This window comes from Medicago sativa, chromosome 5 (genome assembly GCF_051527215.1).
Source record: "Medicago sativa cultivar Bolivia chromosome 5, Bolivia_mono, whole genome shotgun sequence".
In the NCBI taxonomy this organism is placed as follows: Eukaryota; Viridiplantae; Streptophyta; class Magnoliopsida; order Fabales; family Fabaceae; genus Medicago; species Medicago sativa.
The window spans coordinates 64965257-64981139 of record NC_140753.1 but is presented as its reverse complement, the minus strand read 5'-3'; the positions used below and the strand labels follow the sequence as shown (position 1 = coordinate 64981139).

The 15883-nt window shown below is 32.3% G+C and overlaps 1 protein-coding gene and 1 long non-coding RNA gene across 2 annotated transcripts; both read left to right on the top strand.

Annotated features, from left to right (window-relative positions):
• Nucleotides 1-2600: 2600 nt before the first annotated feature.
• On the top strand, nt 2601-3822 carry LOC146924033 (uncharacterized). The gene is made up of 2 exons (XM_085711814.1): nt 2601-3607; nt 3744-3822. Exons 1-2 carry the CDS (start codon nt 2601-2603, stop codon nt 3820-3822), a joined length of 1086 nt encoding a protein of 361 aa, XP_085567940.1.
• A 4658-nt stretch (nt 3823-8480) lies between these two features.
• On the top strand, nt 8481-11251 carry LOC146924032 (uncharacterized). Its single transcript, XR_015010021.1, has 5 exons — nt 8481-8891; nt 8983-9056; nt 9364-9449; nt 9535-9748; nt 11074-11251. It is a non-coding gene; the product is annotated as an uncharacterized LOC146924032 (long non-coding RNA).
• The last annotated feature ends 4632 nt before the right edge of the window (nt 11252-15883 follow it).

The window sequence follows — 15883 nt, the reverse complement described above, 5'->3', positions numbered from 1 at the left end:
TTTAGAGGGAAGAAGAGTTCTACCTTGTGGACTGCAGTGAGTCCCCTATTTATAGAGGTGGAGGGCTGCAAAGCCGTTGAGGAGGCACACCTGGCTCCAGCGGTTACGAAATCGTAGGAAGTGTAACCGCCAGAGAGTTTATTGTGGGAACGTGAAGAATGTGCAAAGAGACGTTGGGGTTCGTTTGAACCGGTCTCTTTGCTTCGTCCACCCCCCTCCAGGAGAGGGGGTATGTTGCGAGCAATAATGCCAAACGTGAAGTTTGGGCTTTGAAAGATGTTGGGCCTAAGTTAATGGGCCAAGAGTCCTTTTGACCGGTCCAGAACAATATTTAATTTATGTTTTTGCTAAAAAATTCTAATTTTTACAAAGAGAGACTTTTATAATATTTGAATGGAATACATGATCTGACTTGAAAACAGATAACAAAAGTGTGGACGAAAAAAAATATTAAAGGACTAAAAGTTGAAGAGATTTCTTAGTAGGACTAAAATAAAAAATTAAAATATTTATGGGAGATTCCAACATGTAGCTTCAAATATTATTACCTATTGGTTTTATTAGATTTATTATTATTATTTTTGGCTTTTTCCATAAGAAATCTGATTATTATTTAAAAAATTTATTTAGTTGTACTTATTTTACAAATGAATCTTTGTTTTTCTTAGATATTTTATAATTGAATATTCGTTTTGACATATTAGACATGATTCATAAAAAATAAATGAATCTTTGTGACTTTTTTTAAAAAAAAAATTGTTGTTACTTTTTTTTTGAAAATAAAAAATTGTTGTTACTATTAGATATATTTTGCGGGTTCATGTTTGGTCCCCTTCTTGTACAATTTTTTTTTTATTAATAAAATTTTATGAGCGTTGAGGCAGAGGATGGAGGTGGTCTTGGGGTGTCAACCTAGTTGGGATGTTTTGACGTCTTATGATGTCTTTCATTGCTTTTAATTCAGCTATTAGATATAATTTATAAATGAATAGTTGGTTTTGTTAAATTTATAATTTTTTTGTGGCTTTTTGCAAAGGAAATCTGATTATTATTTAGTTTTATTTTATTTTATTTAGTTACTAGCGCAAAAATGTGTCTGTCTTTCTGCTCTTTTTATTGTGTTAACGTTTAAAAATTATGAACGTTGTTTTTTTAATGAAATTTTGATTTTAATTAAAACTAAAAACATAAATGTTTGTTGCTTTCAAGTTATAACAAATCATTTGTCAAAATAAAAGTTATAACAAATCAAACTAACCATTATTATTTATTTCAATGACATCAACACTATAACAAAAAAAATATATAATCTTCCTTAAAAAAAACAAAAAAATATAATCTAAATTCTTTTTCTTAATGACACCAACAACAATCTATATTATAGAAAATGTTGTTTAAGGGTATAATTGAAATAATGAAAAAGTAAGTATAAATATAATCATCTATTTTGTTACACTTTTTGTAAAGGAAAAAAACCAAACATATACATAGATTCATTTCGTGTTTGTTACATTTGTTTTAATATTTAAATTTATTCTTATATATTTGATACATGTGTTATTTGTATTGAAAATTGAGGGTATTTTTTGAAAGGAAAAAGTCAACCTAAAAATGCTGAAAGAGGTAATTTTCTTTATATATAATACAGATATAGATACATATTTTGTAAATGAATCTTTGTTTCTATTAGATCTATTTTATAAATTAATATTTGTTATTATATATGATTTATAAAAAAATAAACGAATATTTGTAACTTTTTTTTGACAAAAATCTTTGTTATTATTGGATATATTTTATAAATGAATAATTGTTTTTCTAAAAGAAAATAAAATATTGGGTTTAAATTCTTTATTATTTGGTTGCTTATAAATTGACGATGACTTTCTTCAAAAAACAAATTGATGATGACTCATAATTAATAAATTTAGTAGATCATTTAAAAATAGTTAGAATAGTCCACTATTACCCTTAAAATATAGTTACATTAGACCACTAAATTTTTAAAAAAATATAAAACAATCAGCAGTCAAGTAGCGCATACACCCAAAAAAAAAAAAACAGTAGCACATACACCCAATAAAATGCTAACATCGGTTGTCGTTCGCGGGATACCTTCTCCAAATACTGTTTAAACAACATACAACTAATTTATAAAAAAATTACAAATATTTTAGTTTTTTATGATAGTATAATATATTTTTGTTGCAAATATTAATATACCACAGGTTGACAGAATTTTATTGTTAAATTAAACACAATAAGTTTAACAATAAGACTTGTAAAAAAAAACAAAAAAAAGTTTAACAATAAGAATATTTTATGCTACGTATATACTTTATACTTTCAAACCCAAATATTTTAATCCTTATATACAATATATAGTTATTTCAACAACTAAACAAAATTACTATGATAACCTTTTTTATGTTAAATTCAATTTATATATTTTTTTTAGGGAAATTTATAATTATATTTATAACTTTAATATAAAATAATGTTAGTTTACCTAGTAACCCTATAAAAGAAACAACAATACCCAGCACAACTGAAAACCTAACGCAGTTCCTGAAGAAAAAACCCTAACGTGACCTCCCACCATGTCAACTATTTCTCTTTCAGCAAATGGAACACATATCTCAATGAAGAGAGAATCTCTTGCAGAAGACTATGCTGATATAAAGAAGAAGCCTCCACACAAATTCATGTTGAAAATCAAACGCAGTCCTCACGTGTTTCCTTCGATTTCCCTTACAACAAATGGAAAGAAGATTCCAGTGAAGAGACAATCTCTTGCAGAAGACCATGTTGATGAAAAGAAGAAGCCTATGAAAGCAACCACTAATCGTCAACGTCAACCTCTTTCAGCAAATGGATCTCAAAACACAGTGAAGAGAAACTCTCTTTCCCAATACCTTGACGATGAAGACAAGGAGAATAAGAAAGCAACTGGAAGGAACAACAAAAAGATACAGATTAAACCAGAAAAAAATAAAAACAAAATAAAGACACTTTTTTTTATGAAGAGGAAAACAAAGACAGTTATCGAACAAGGTCAATTCTCGAAAGTATTTTGTGGTATATGTTTTGATTCTGTAACAGACTCTAATATGTTTTCAAATGGTTCATGCAATCATCCCTTTTGTGTTAAATGCATATCCAAGTATGTGAAGAATCAAATAAAAGAAAAAGCGGTGAAATTGAATTGTCCTGATCCAGAATGTTCTGTTGAACTGAAACCAGAACATTTGCAATCCATTTTACCTAAAAAAATCATTGTTGATTGGGAATCTGCAAACTGTGAGTCTTCTATTGCTTTGAAGGAAAAAATTTACTGTCCTTATGAGAATTGTTCTCTTTTGATGGTGAATGACACGGCATGCGCTGTTACAAGTTATGAATGCCCTTCTTGTCATAGGTTATTTTGTGCACAATGTAAAGTTCCATGGCACGCAGATATGAATTGTCGGCAATTTCAGAAGTCCAAGCGTGAAAACAAGTTGGATAAGAATTTTTTGGAGTTGGCTAAAAGAAAAAGGTGGCAGAGATGTCCAACATGCTCTATGCATGTCCAGAAAGCTGGTGGATGTATGAGTGTGCGCTGCAGGTTGTATTGTATTGTTATATGATATCATACTTTCTCTAGCTTATCCCTAATAATTAATTTCACTAATTTTAGGTTTAATTAATTCTATTATGTATGAAAAATTATTTATAACGACTCGATGCTTTTTCTTTTTCAGGTGTGGTTATGACTTCTGCTACATGTGTGGTAAGCATTGGCATCGGTTGCATACTTGCAATCAAATACCTACACGGTAACTCTATGAAACTCTTTGCATATGGAATTAAAAATAAGGCATATAAGAATGCATGTAATCCTAGTACCACACCAACAAAATTACACATATATTCACTTTAACAAAGATCACTAATAAAAGTTCTAAGAAAAGACTTGAAATCATTTTAAAGCTAAAGGTTCAGCTAAAATGTTTTTACAAGTTCTTTGTCAAAGAATTTTTCTTCAACTAATACAAAGTGCTTTATAAGAAGGCATTGAAACTGACTAATTTTATTTTAAAATGTTGTTTAATCATCCAGAACTCCGGATATTATCGAAGTGTGCCTAATATTGGGTTTGGGTTTCCTATGTAATTGTATCTTAAGTAAAATGTGAGACTTGGAATAAAAGATTTTTCGTGGAGATGTTCACATGCAAGTGGATGCAGCTTTATCGGTTTAGAGAACTCAGGAACAATTGTATTCTTATGGCATCTCAGATAGTTTGCAAGCTCAAAAATTTCAAAGCTAACTTGATCTTTTTCTCAATCATTCTTATCAAGAAACTTCTTGGAAGGATAAATCTAGGGTTATATGATTTTCTATGGATGTCGAAAATATTGCTTTCTTTCATAATATCGAAAATATTGCTTTCTTTCATAATCTAGGGTTGTAATATTTTCTATGGATAAATCTAGGATAATACTGCTGCCAAAATCAGGCATGTGGACTATTGAACATGTTCTTCGGTACTTAGGTTATTTTTATGCTTCTCCTAATTTTTGTGTGCTTAACGACTTGATTTATTTTCTTTTAAATTTTTGGAGATTAACTGTTGGATTATCATTATCGCACAAGTTCAATTGGAGTGTAGAAATATAATGAGAGTTAGTTTGTGTTAGGGTGTTGGAGGCACAAATTTTAAAGCTTCAACAAATGGACTCAAACTTTCCATTAATTAAAGGTTTTCTTGTTCCCTCGTATGTGAGATCGATTTCTTAATTTTCAACTCCACCTCAAGTCCAAACAAGACTCTCTTTCTTTTTTCTTTCTTTTTTCGGGCTTGTCCTCAATGAGCCAAGTCTATTTTGGAAACTAATTTCACCATAAGCCTTATACATGCGGCCAGTCTGCTCTCTTTTGATTCGGTCGTCGTGGCGATATGTCTCGTCACGCTCGAGGGCTTTCATTAAAATGCTCCTATGTACCATATTGTAACGTGGTACATCAAATGGTCCATTAATCAACGACCCTTTCAAAGTGGGGATCTAACGGTCCTGATCGAATTCCAACTTCCCTTTTGGCTGATGGAATCATGAACATTAACCACCAACAGTCAAACAAATCCCTATCATTGATTTTCTGACATAAATGTAGAGTGTGTTATAATCGAAATTTCTTAATTCCTATTTATATTTTTCTTTTGTTCGAAAGCATACTCATCTCCTATGATTTCGGTCACATTTTCCATCATCATCCTTGTTTAATATCCATTCAATTGTACTAGTGGTAAGCACAATAGAATCTACCCAACCAACAATTTGCTTAACAAGGGTCGGAGTGTTTTCTCATTTGTGAGTGTGAAGATATTTTGGAGGAGCCTGACTCCTATATTTATACTAGTTATGACCTAGGAGCAGGGACGGACCTGAAGAAGGCATGGTGTGGCAAGTGCCACGCCAGTTCAGGTCCAATTTATTTTTTTTTTTTATAATATTTTTTTATCGATTCACTGTATATTTTTACTCATATATTAATATAGATGTTTAAAATTTTTTTTATGTTTATACATTTATCTATATTTTTACTCATATATTAATACGAGGACATATTGTTTTTGTAATTTATACACGTGTCTATATTAATATGTGTTTATATTTTAACTTGTATATTAATACAGGGAGCGAATTTTTTTTAATTTATACACATATTTATATTTTGGGTTAATTAAGTAAATGGTCCCTATAAATATTCAGAATTTTGTTTTTAGTCCCTACAAAATAAAATCACACTTTTTAGTCCCTATAAAATTTTTCATCAACATTTTTAGTCCCTATAAAATTTTCAAACAACATTTTTAGTCCCTATAAATTTTTCCATCAGCATTTTTAGTCCCTTAAATGCTGAAGAAAAATGTCACAGGGACTAAAAAGTGTGATTTTATTTTGTAGGGATTAAAAACAAAACTGTGAATATTTATAGGGCCTAAAAACTTAATTAACCCTTATATTTATTTATTTATTTTGGTCAGGTAGCCTAGTGACTAGAATTCACCTTATAAGGTGAATAAGTGGGGTGTCCGGGGTTCGAATCCCGGCCCCTGCATATAATAATGCATTGTCCTACCAACTGAGATATGCTCACGGGACCACATGTCTATATTTTTATTCATAGTTAATACGAAAATAATTTTTTGTACAATTTGTACATATGTCTATATTTTTATTCATATATCAATACATAGGCTTTTTTCTTATAATTTCTATGCAATTGCGACTTGCTTCCAAAAAAAGAGCTCAATGCGCTCACCCGTTCGTATGCACGGGTATCCTGCTAGAACATTTGACATCTCTTATAACCTATATGGAAAGAATAGAAAGAGATGTTCTTAGGATAATTAGTAATGATATAATTTTAGTTCATTTTCAATAAGTGAAAAATATATTATTTTCTTTATAATTTTGGTTGCTATTACTTTTTTTTTAAGAATTTCTACAACTATTTTTAATATAACTTTTTATTAAATTTAATAATATTTAATTATTTGACAAAAAAAAATTGTCACACTAGTATTGAAAGTCCAGATTCGTCCTTGCCTAGGAGGAAGCAGGACCATTTCCCTCCACTTCCCACACCAGCTCTCCTCCCTCCTCCTCAATTCCCATTTAGTCAGTAGTCACATGCCTAAAGAAAGAGCGACTTGGTTGAAGTATATCATGGGAGCACAACTATTATCATGAACATGTACGTCCTAATTCGGCTTACAAGTTTTCCACATAAATCTCATGAAAAAGAATGTTAATAAATTATTAATCCTAAAAAAGTAAACACCAAATTCTACATAATTATCCCTGCATAAATAATAATATTAGGACAGTTCGTCGATAGGGACTAAAAATTGAAGAAATTTTTTAGAAAGACTAAAACGAAAAAAGTTGAAGAAATTTTTTAGAAAGACTAAAACGGTTCGATTAAAACGGACAAACGAAAAAGTTGATATATTTATAAGAACTAAAAACATATTTAACCCTTATTATTATTATTATTATTATTATTATTATTATTATTATTATTATTATTATTATTATTATTATTATTATTATTATTATTATTATTATTATCATGCAAAATGTCATCACAGTCAATGCACAACGACTTCGTAAAAATTGAAACATAGTTTTATTAAAAAATAACAGCCATCATATGTGATGAGTAAAACATACACCCTTCGTCATAAGCATAATATCATCCTTTCCTTATCCCTTAAGTAGGAATCGTTAAATTGAATTAAGGGATCATGAAGTAATAAAAAGCTTCACATCACATGGAAACAAAAAGTAATCAACTCACTTCAAATCATTGATGGTATAGGTACGGCATGAGTAAACAACCATTTTGTCTCTTAACGTGGGAGGCGTTGTATCAAAATTGGACATAATTCATAAGTGTCTTTTTACTTGTAATTTTATGGATAAAATATACAAACAAAAAAACTCATTTGAGTATTAAAGTAATTATCAAAAGACACTTCAAGGATCAAAATGGTTAAATAAAAAGACATTTGATGACTAGTTTGCAATTTTGATATAATAAATGAAACTAGGTATTTAACCTGTGCGTTGCACGGGTTTCAATGGATTTTTTTTTATAAATTTAATGGAAATGACCATTTCGGTAGCTCCAATGAATCATTTTTATTTTAAATAAAATTACAATTGAAACATTTTTAAACTTTTGTCATTGTCAAATAAAAGAGTTAGTTAAAATTAAAGTTTCAAATAAGTAAAATGTAAAAGTAAATATATGACATCAACATCCAAACTTTTTCAATAAGCAAAATAGATTAAATGTTCAAAGAGCTTTTTGAATGAACTTTGTTATGTGTAAGTAGTATTTTATATTAGATAAAATTGTTCGACAATCATTGATGCCGGTATATAAACTTTACTATACCAACCATGTAACACCCACGTCGTGGCTGTCGATATCCCGCCAATTGGATACGAAAGGTTCCCGCCAGTTGGAACGGGCACTATCCGTAAGGATGACCCCACGATAATAGGAGGAACCGAATCACATCAGAATGAGAGGGATCCGGAGGCCGTGTAGGTATGGGACTACATGGTTGAAGGAAGACTTATAAGAATTGTTAGGTACTGCCCATATCAACAAGATGCATCTTCTTTTCGGTAGCCCATTCCATAAGAACTCCACAGTTAAGCGTGTTTGGCTTGGAGTAGTACTAGGATGGGTGACCTACCGGGAAGTTTTCCGGTAAGCGTGCGAGTGAGGACAAAACACGCTGAAAAGACTCGTGTTGGTTTGTGGGGTTAGTCGGCAATCCTAAAAAGCAGTCTGGGATGTTACAATTTGGTATCTCGCATATCAACCCTACGGACTTGAGAAATTAAATTGTTAAGAATTAACGGAGGGTAATTGTGACTTTTCATTTGAAGGGCATATATCAACCCTACGGACTTGAGAAATTAAATTGTTAAGAATTAACGGAGGGTAATTGTGACTTTTCATTTTAAGGGCATTTTGGTAATCTTGCCATTTGAGATTTTTAAGTAGAAAACCACCATTTCTTCTTCATTCTTCTACATCTTTCCATTTAAAAAAAAAAAAAACATAAACCTCTTTTCCTCCCTCTCTCAAACTCGGTTCACATCACCACCACCATAATCTCTCAATTCTTTACCAAAATCACCATGGAATATGAGTTCATAGAAGTGAGTTAAGCAAGAATCATGGTTCAAAAATTCATACTCCCTCCATTTTCCTCATAACCGCCCCTCTCTCTCTTCTCAAATTCTCCAATTTTCCTCCCAATCTCATGGAAATCATTAAGTAAGTTGTTTTTGGAGCACCCATGATGGTTTAATCACTAAGTAAGTATCAAAACTCTTCCTTCTCTTCCTTTCCCATGGAATTCAATCCACCCACCTTTACCTCTATTGTTTTTTTGTTGAATTGTTTTAGGAATGCAATTATGTTGTGGGTGATTATGGTAGTGACTTATTTGATGTGTAAGGAGCTTTGGAATCACATTCATGGTGAGTTACTCTACTAAGTTGAATTTTTTGGAGAAAGGGTTGAAAAGTATAAACTTTGGATTTAAGGAATTATTATGGAAAGAGGCGTATACCAACATTGATGATTGATGTTGATGAATTTTTAGTGGTAGTTGATATTGTTATAAGAGGTAATACTTGAAATTCATGATTTTGAGACGAAATTCGTATAATCTTCACTGGCTTGTACATACTGCTGTGTAACCCATAATCGAGTAATTATTGGATTTTTGGATTCTACATTTAATTCCCTTCAGTTTGAATATAAATTTCATGTGTTTTGGATTAGTGATGAATTCGAAAAGTGCGTTTGAAGTTGAGTAAATTCTGCTGGATTTTTGGTTACGGGTTTTGGGACAGAGCTCCACGAAAACGGTAAGAACTTTCTCTCTGTAACTTGGAATCAAGTGATTTTTAATGCTATGGAAAGCTAACGAAATTACGGACATTTTGATACCAGTTTCACGAATTATGGTCCAGTTTTGAAGTCTGGAGATGGTTTTGAAGTATGAGGGATGATGTATGTTTTGTGCTGAACCGAGATTCAAGTGTTGATGAATTAAACTATTGCGGTTTTGGGCTGTTGTTGGAGGACCGACTAGAGGCAGAGGTGAAGAGCAGTGACTGGTGCTCAATTGATGTTTATATTGTTCAAGAGCTTGGAATAGGATAAGGTGAGTTCCTTTTAGTTAGAAAACTTCCCTTTGGGTAGTTAAATTATGCCTTTAGAATAATAGAATATGTTTTGGTACATTAGGACCAAATTTAGATACAATATGATATGAGATTTATACCCTTGCTAGTGTACTCTAAAAATAGTTTTTATGCTGATAAATATGCTTATGGTAATGTAGGAGTTAGAGGAAAAATATTATGACAAGTTTTACGTGAATATGAACAAATATGCAATTTCGGCTAACATTCCGGAAAGTGAGAATTGTTGGATTTTATTATTTTATTTCGACTCTTACCTAATATAAATTATACTTTTAAGGTAATATAATGGTTTGACTTGGCTAAGACTCCAATTCTCATTATTGCCGAATATGTATCCGAAATTGTATTATGCATATCCTCTAATCATACACTACCATAGTGTATATTTATTTGTGTAAAGGAATGTTTAGAGTAAAATAGCCATTGAAACAAATTATTCATGGGTAAATTTCCAGTCATTGGAAAGTAGAGAATTCTAAGTATGGAAGTTCGGCTTAATTAGTCGAATTTAAGTTATCAGGATATGGGGAAAATTTTTATAACCTTTTAGGAACGGCATATGACAACGATATGCCTAGAACTTGAATAGGTTTGTATCAGAAATAATTTCAGAATAAAGACGGAATCACTACGTCTTTATTATCAGTTTCAGGATGTTTTCATTAAAGAAAATCAGTTAAGATAAGTTATTCCTCTCTATCTCCCCGTCTGTAGTGGAGTTGAGGATTAACTCAGTTCTCAGATAATCAATTCAAGTTATAATATTAAAACATGTTTAAACTGTGGCTTTCGCTATCCCGCCAGTTGGATACGAAAGGTTCCCGCCAGTTGGAACGGACACTATCCGTGAGGACGACCCCACAATAATCAGAGGAGTCCGGTATCCCCGTCAGTTGGGTTCCCGCCAGTTGGAAATATTTATATATACCGGTTATCAGAGGAATAAATTCCGGGGTTACTCCACCTGGGTTTATTCGTAAAATCAACTCAGATAATATTGTTTGTTCAACGCTAACATTTCTGACATAATATGACAGACATTATGAATATAACTATGATTATGATTTCAGCATTAGTATCAAAGTTGAATTAGTAATTCAGATAGCGATCCTAGTTATTCCCTGATCGCTCAGTTATGCATGATAAAACAGTATAAACCCGGAATGGGTTAAGTTTAGAGACAGATGGCGATCCTAGGTTCCCTGTGATTGCCTACAGCCTAGGATAGGTGGAACTCACGGAGACATCCCGTCTCACCCCAATCCCTTTTATTTTTTTTCAGATCAGCAGGTTGTACATGGCAAGGAGACAATACAGGAGGCTGAATGATATATTTTCACATGCTCGTGTCGTACTAGTTCAGATTATTTATTACGGTTCCAAACATGTATTCAGATAGCAAATGTACGATCCTGCAGTGATGTATATATTTATTCAGTTGAAAATTTTTATTATTGTAATTTTAATGTATCCAGTACTAAATCTAACACACATTCTAAATATTCTAGATAAGTTTAGAATGGGCGTTACAATTATTTGGTATCAGAGCAGACCTCTCCCAGTACGGTGTGGTTCGGGGACGAACCAGGCGGAAGCTGGTGGGCATGTAACACCCACGTCGTGGCTTTCGATATCCCGCCAGTTGGATACGAAAGGTTCCCGCCAGTTGGAACGGGAACTATCCGTAAGGATGACCCCACGATAATAGGAGGAACCGAATCACATCGGAATGAGAGGGATCCGGAGGCCGTGTAGGTATGGGACTACATGGTTGAAGGAAGGCTTATAAGAATTGTTAGGTACTACCCATATCAACAAGATGCATCTTCTTTTCGGTAGCCCATTCCATAAGAACTCCACAGTTAAGCGTGCTTGGCTTGGAGTAGTACTAGGATGGGTGACCTACCAGGAAGTTTCCCGGTAAGCGTGCGAGTGAGGACAAAACACGCTGAAAAGACTCGTGTTGGTTTGTGGGGTTAGTCGGCAATCCTAAAAAGCAGACTGAGATGTTACAAACCATGTTTAGATTTTGTTACATCAATATTCTTTTTATATGACAACTTCAAAATCTTTATGTCTGACTTAGATTTTGTTTCTATCATTCTCATGAAATCCAAGTATATTGCATATAAGAGATGCGTTGTTATTTTGACACACACATAAGTATATTTCTATAGATATTCATGAGTAATCTTTCATATTTTGCCTGATGACTTAGAAAAATATGAGAAAACCAAAATGATTTATATTATAATATTGATGATATGAAAAATTAAATAGTTAATTTTGATAACAATAATTAGTATGGTGGGGTTGTTACGAAGTTGAACAACAACAATATGGATATCAATGGACTAAGAATTTAAGATATAGAGTCAAGTTGTTAATAGTGTGAGAAAGCTTTTTAGAGGTGTCACATATGCACAATACTTGCATAAGAACTATGCAAACTTAGATTACAAAGATACCAAGAACAAAAATAAAAAGAAAGGAAGGAAAAGGGAGAACCACCTCACCAAAAAAAGAGAAAAGCGAAAATGATCATGAATGTATATGTTGAAGGAAAATCGAAAGATATCATAGACAGCGGAAGAAGAAGAAGAAGAAGAAGAAGAAGAAGAAGAAGAAGAATTTCGATTTTCTTTCCTTGGATCATTACGAATTTGACATGAATCAGTGATATGATTGTTACCTCGATAGTTTCTGTTCTGAATCACGATCACAGCTAAGCACAGCAGCAAAGCCTCTAGTAAGTCCACACGAACAGTGCTCCTCCAAAACTCGGTGCTAGCCAATGAATTGGAAGTGCAGAGAAGAAAGGGGTTGCTTTAAAACGTGTAACCAAAAACTTCAGCACCAGAGTTCTATTTATAGAACTTCTAGTGTGCTCTGCAAGTCATAAGTCACCATTGGGCTTCAGTAAGCCCAACAACGAGTTTAGTAATTTTGCTAACTAATTAGCGTTATTTACTAAACGCACCCCTTATATAAGTCATACTTATATATTTCTCTTTTGACTGTTCTTTGTGTGTGACCCTATAGGTTCTAGTCACGTTGGCAATAATATTAAATCTAATATTTAATATTATAAACAATGAGTGGTATCTAGCAACACATCATTGCTACCCAAGTGACAAGAATGTCAAGTGATCTGACGAAACCTTTCCATGATAATACTCATGTGTACACTTACTCCTTTGTCTCGATATCTTTATTGATCCCAAGGCATAGATATTGTCACCCTTGTATAGCCTTGATTCCGAAATATACTGAATAACGAATAAGTCCAATATCTTATATTGACTTAGTTCGGCATGGCCATGCAATTTTACAGTCATATTTCATCAAGAGGCCTAAAGATATATCTCCTGTTTATGAAGAGGGACAAATCCCATCTAGGACACTCATGTCCCTCAGCATGATTCATCAAGTACCTATCAACCAACGTTATGGTTATCCTTTTATAGACAACGTTAGAATGGCAACAAAGCACTTGAGTCCACATCTAGGGATCATAGTGGTTTCAGGTCTAAGAGCGATATACATTATTATCATTGTGAGAATATCTTATGACATTTTCATAACATACTATGTAGTATTCTCACGGTGGGTCAATCCAGTATAAATATTACCCCTAATATTTATACTTATGTATAGACTTAATATCTCAATATCAATGACCCATGAGATGCGGTCATCAGTCTACATACATAATAGTCTTTATGCTTTATTATTATCCCAATTCATATTAAAGCTTGACTATGGATATGTTTAAGAATAGCGTTCTTTACGTAATGTAATCTCATGATTAAGTCACACTTAATATTCTATTACATGAACTATCTATTCTAGGGACTTTATTATTTTGAAACATAACAAAATCAATAAAGAAATGCCTTATTATTATATATATTCACAATATATATTTATATCAATATCATGATACAAAGCCAAACCCAATCAATATTGATTGGATATTAGGGCTTACTCCAACAATCTCCCACTAGCACTAAAAGCCAATCAAATATTAACTCAATATATATTGATCAAGTGTTAGCATCAAGCACACCTTGGGCATGATACTATTCTAGTAGATAAGGAACTCTTTCCTATGTTGGTAGGTTACACTTCTTTCAATTTCCACTTTCGATCTTCCATCGAAAAGAAATTGAAGTGTCAAAGTATACATTTGGATTATTGGTGAGATCAAGTATTCATTGCTCGCAAGATTAAAACAATTTCACCTCAGACGGGATCAATGGAATCCGCAACGCAAGAGACACATGGTTTCGCTCAGTTATGAGCTAAACAATCCAAATCATATATATTTGACATCTGTAATAGAAACAATAACTATTTGAAGCTTGTACTTTTACAAATTTCATAGTTGATATCCAAGCATAGCATTTATTCCAAATTGCGATTTGGATATACTGTACACCGATATTAAAGTCAACATCATTGTAACTTCTTTACAATGTTCCTTTAATCCGTGTTCAAGAAACAATCCTTAGTCCTTTAAGACATCCATGGATATTCTTGAAAGTATTCTAGTGTCGAACACTACAATCAATTTTGGTATATATTGAAAATAATTTTTTAACCATGTCTCACATGTGTAGATAAATTGTTTTGGTGACTAGTATGTCATCCACATACTCCACCAAACTAATATCAATGCTCCCACTATTCTCCTTGTGTGCACAAGATTTTTATTAATCAAAGTTTTTCATAAAACTTCACTAATAAAACAAATAATTCAACTTCAAGAAGCTTGCTCCAATTCATACATGAATTTTGTAATATATATACCTTTCGAGCATCCTTTGGATTAACGAAACCCTACATATATGTCAAAAACATATACAAGGTCATTCTAATTAAAGAATGCAACATCGTTGTCCATCTCCTAGAATTTGCATTATACAATAATGACAAGTGGGATCGTTAGATTTAAGCATTATGATGATGTAATAGTTTCGTCATGATTTGCATCACGAGTTGCATGAAACCTTCTACAATCAATCACATCTTAAATGTATTCATAATACCATCCATGTCAGCTTTCTACAAGAAAACTCACATTCATCTCATGAGTCATACTCATTTGGATGATTTAACCAATATCCATATATGGTTTGTGTACATGGATTCTTTATAAGATCCCATGGCATTTAGCCATTTCTCAAAGTTCAGGCCATTTACGACCTTCTAGTAAGTTTGGGGCTCATCTACCATGAAAATCATAACACCTTGTTGAGCCATGACAAAATCATGTTACTCATTGTAGTGATATGACATATCAAACTCATCTAGATCTTGTGCTACTCGAACTGGTGATTTAACAACAACCCTTTGTTGAATTAGTTCATGTTCCATTCTTAAAGATACATGTATTTTGTGGTACTTGACTTAATTCAAGTTCTACAACACTCCCACTGGCTCCTGCAGAGACATACTCCTTTAATAGGAATACTCCAGATCTAGAGACAAACGACTATTGTCATGAAAGGTGATGTATAATCAGTATCCCTTAGTTTCCTTAGGGTACCTCCACAAATGTACATTCATTTAATTTGTAGTTTAGTTTATCTAATAAACCATATAACCTCAAATTATCATAAAGCCAAAAACTAGGTACTCTTACCTCCATATCTAATATGGTGTCTTTATGATTACTCTATTGGAACTTGTAGTGGGTGAAGAATAACTGTAATTTAATTTAACATCAAGAGTCAATGAGTTATAACCAAACTATTTTAGATCGATTCATGTCAAACATGAAGCGATATAAATAATAATTATACTCATTAATCAAGCATTTACCATCACGACTTACTCATATGGTCTTTATACTTTTCAAACCTATTTCTTTTACTTCATTGTTAAACTCTTTGAACAATTTCAAAGATTTCTTGAATTGTGTCAAATACACTTTTCTCATATACTATTAATTAGTAATGTTAGATGAAGTAAGAGAAATAAAATATCCAGCAAATATGTTTAGTGCTCCATATACATCTCATATGTATATCAACTCAAATAGATTATGTGTCCTTTTCACCTTTACCGGTATACTAATCTATTTTGAA

Bases quoted from the DNA above. Each gene is read 5' to 3' on its own strand.
- LOC146924033 (XM_085711814.1), top strand. From the start codon at position 2,601: ATGTCAACTATTTCTCTTTCAGCAAATGGAACACATATCTCAATGAAG. The intron at 3,608-3,743 runs GTTGTATTGTAT...TTTCTTTTTCAG, and splicing joins TGTATGAGTGTGCGCTGCAG to GTGTGGTTATGACTTCTGCT.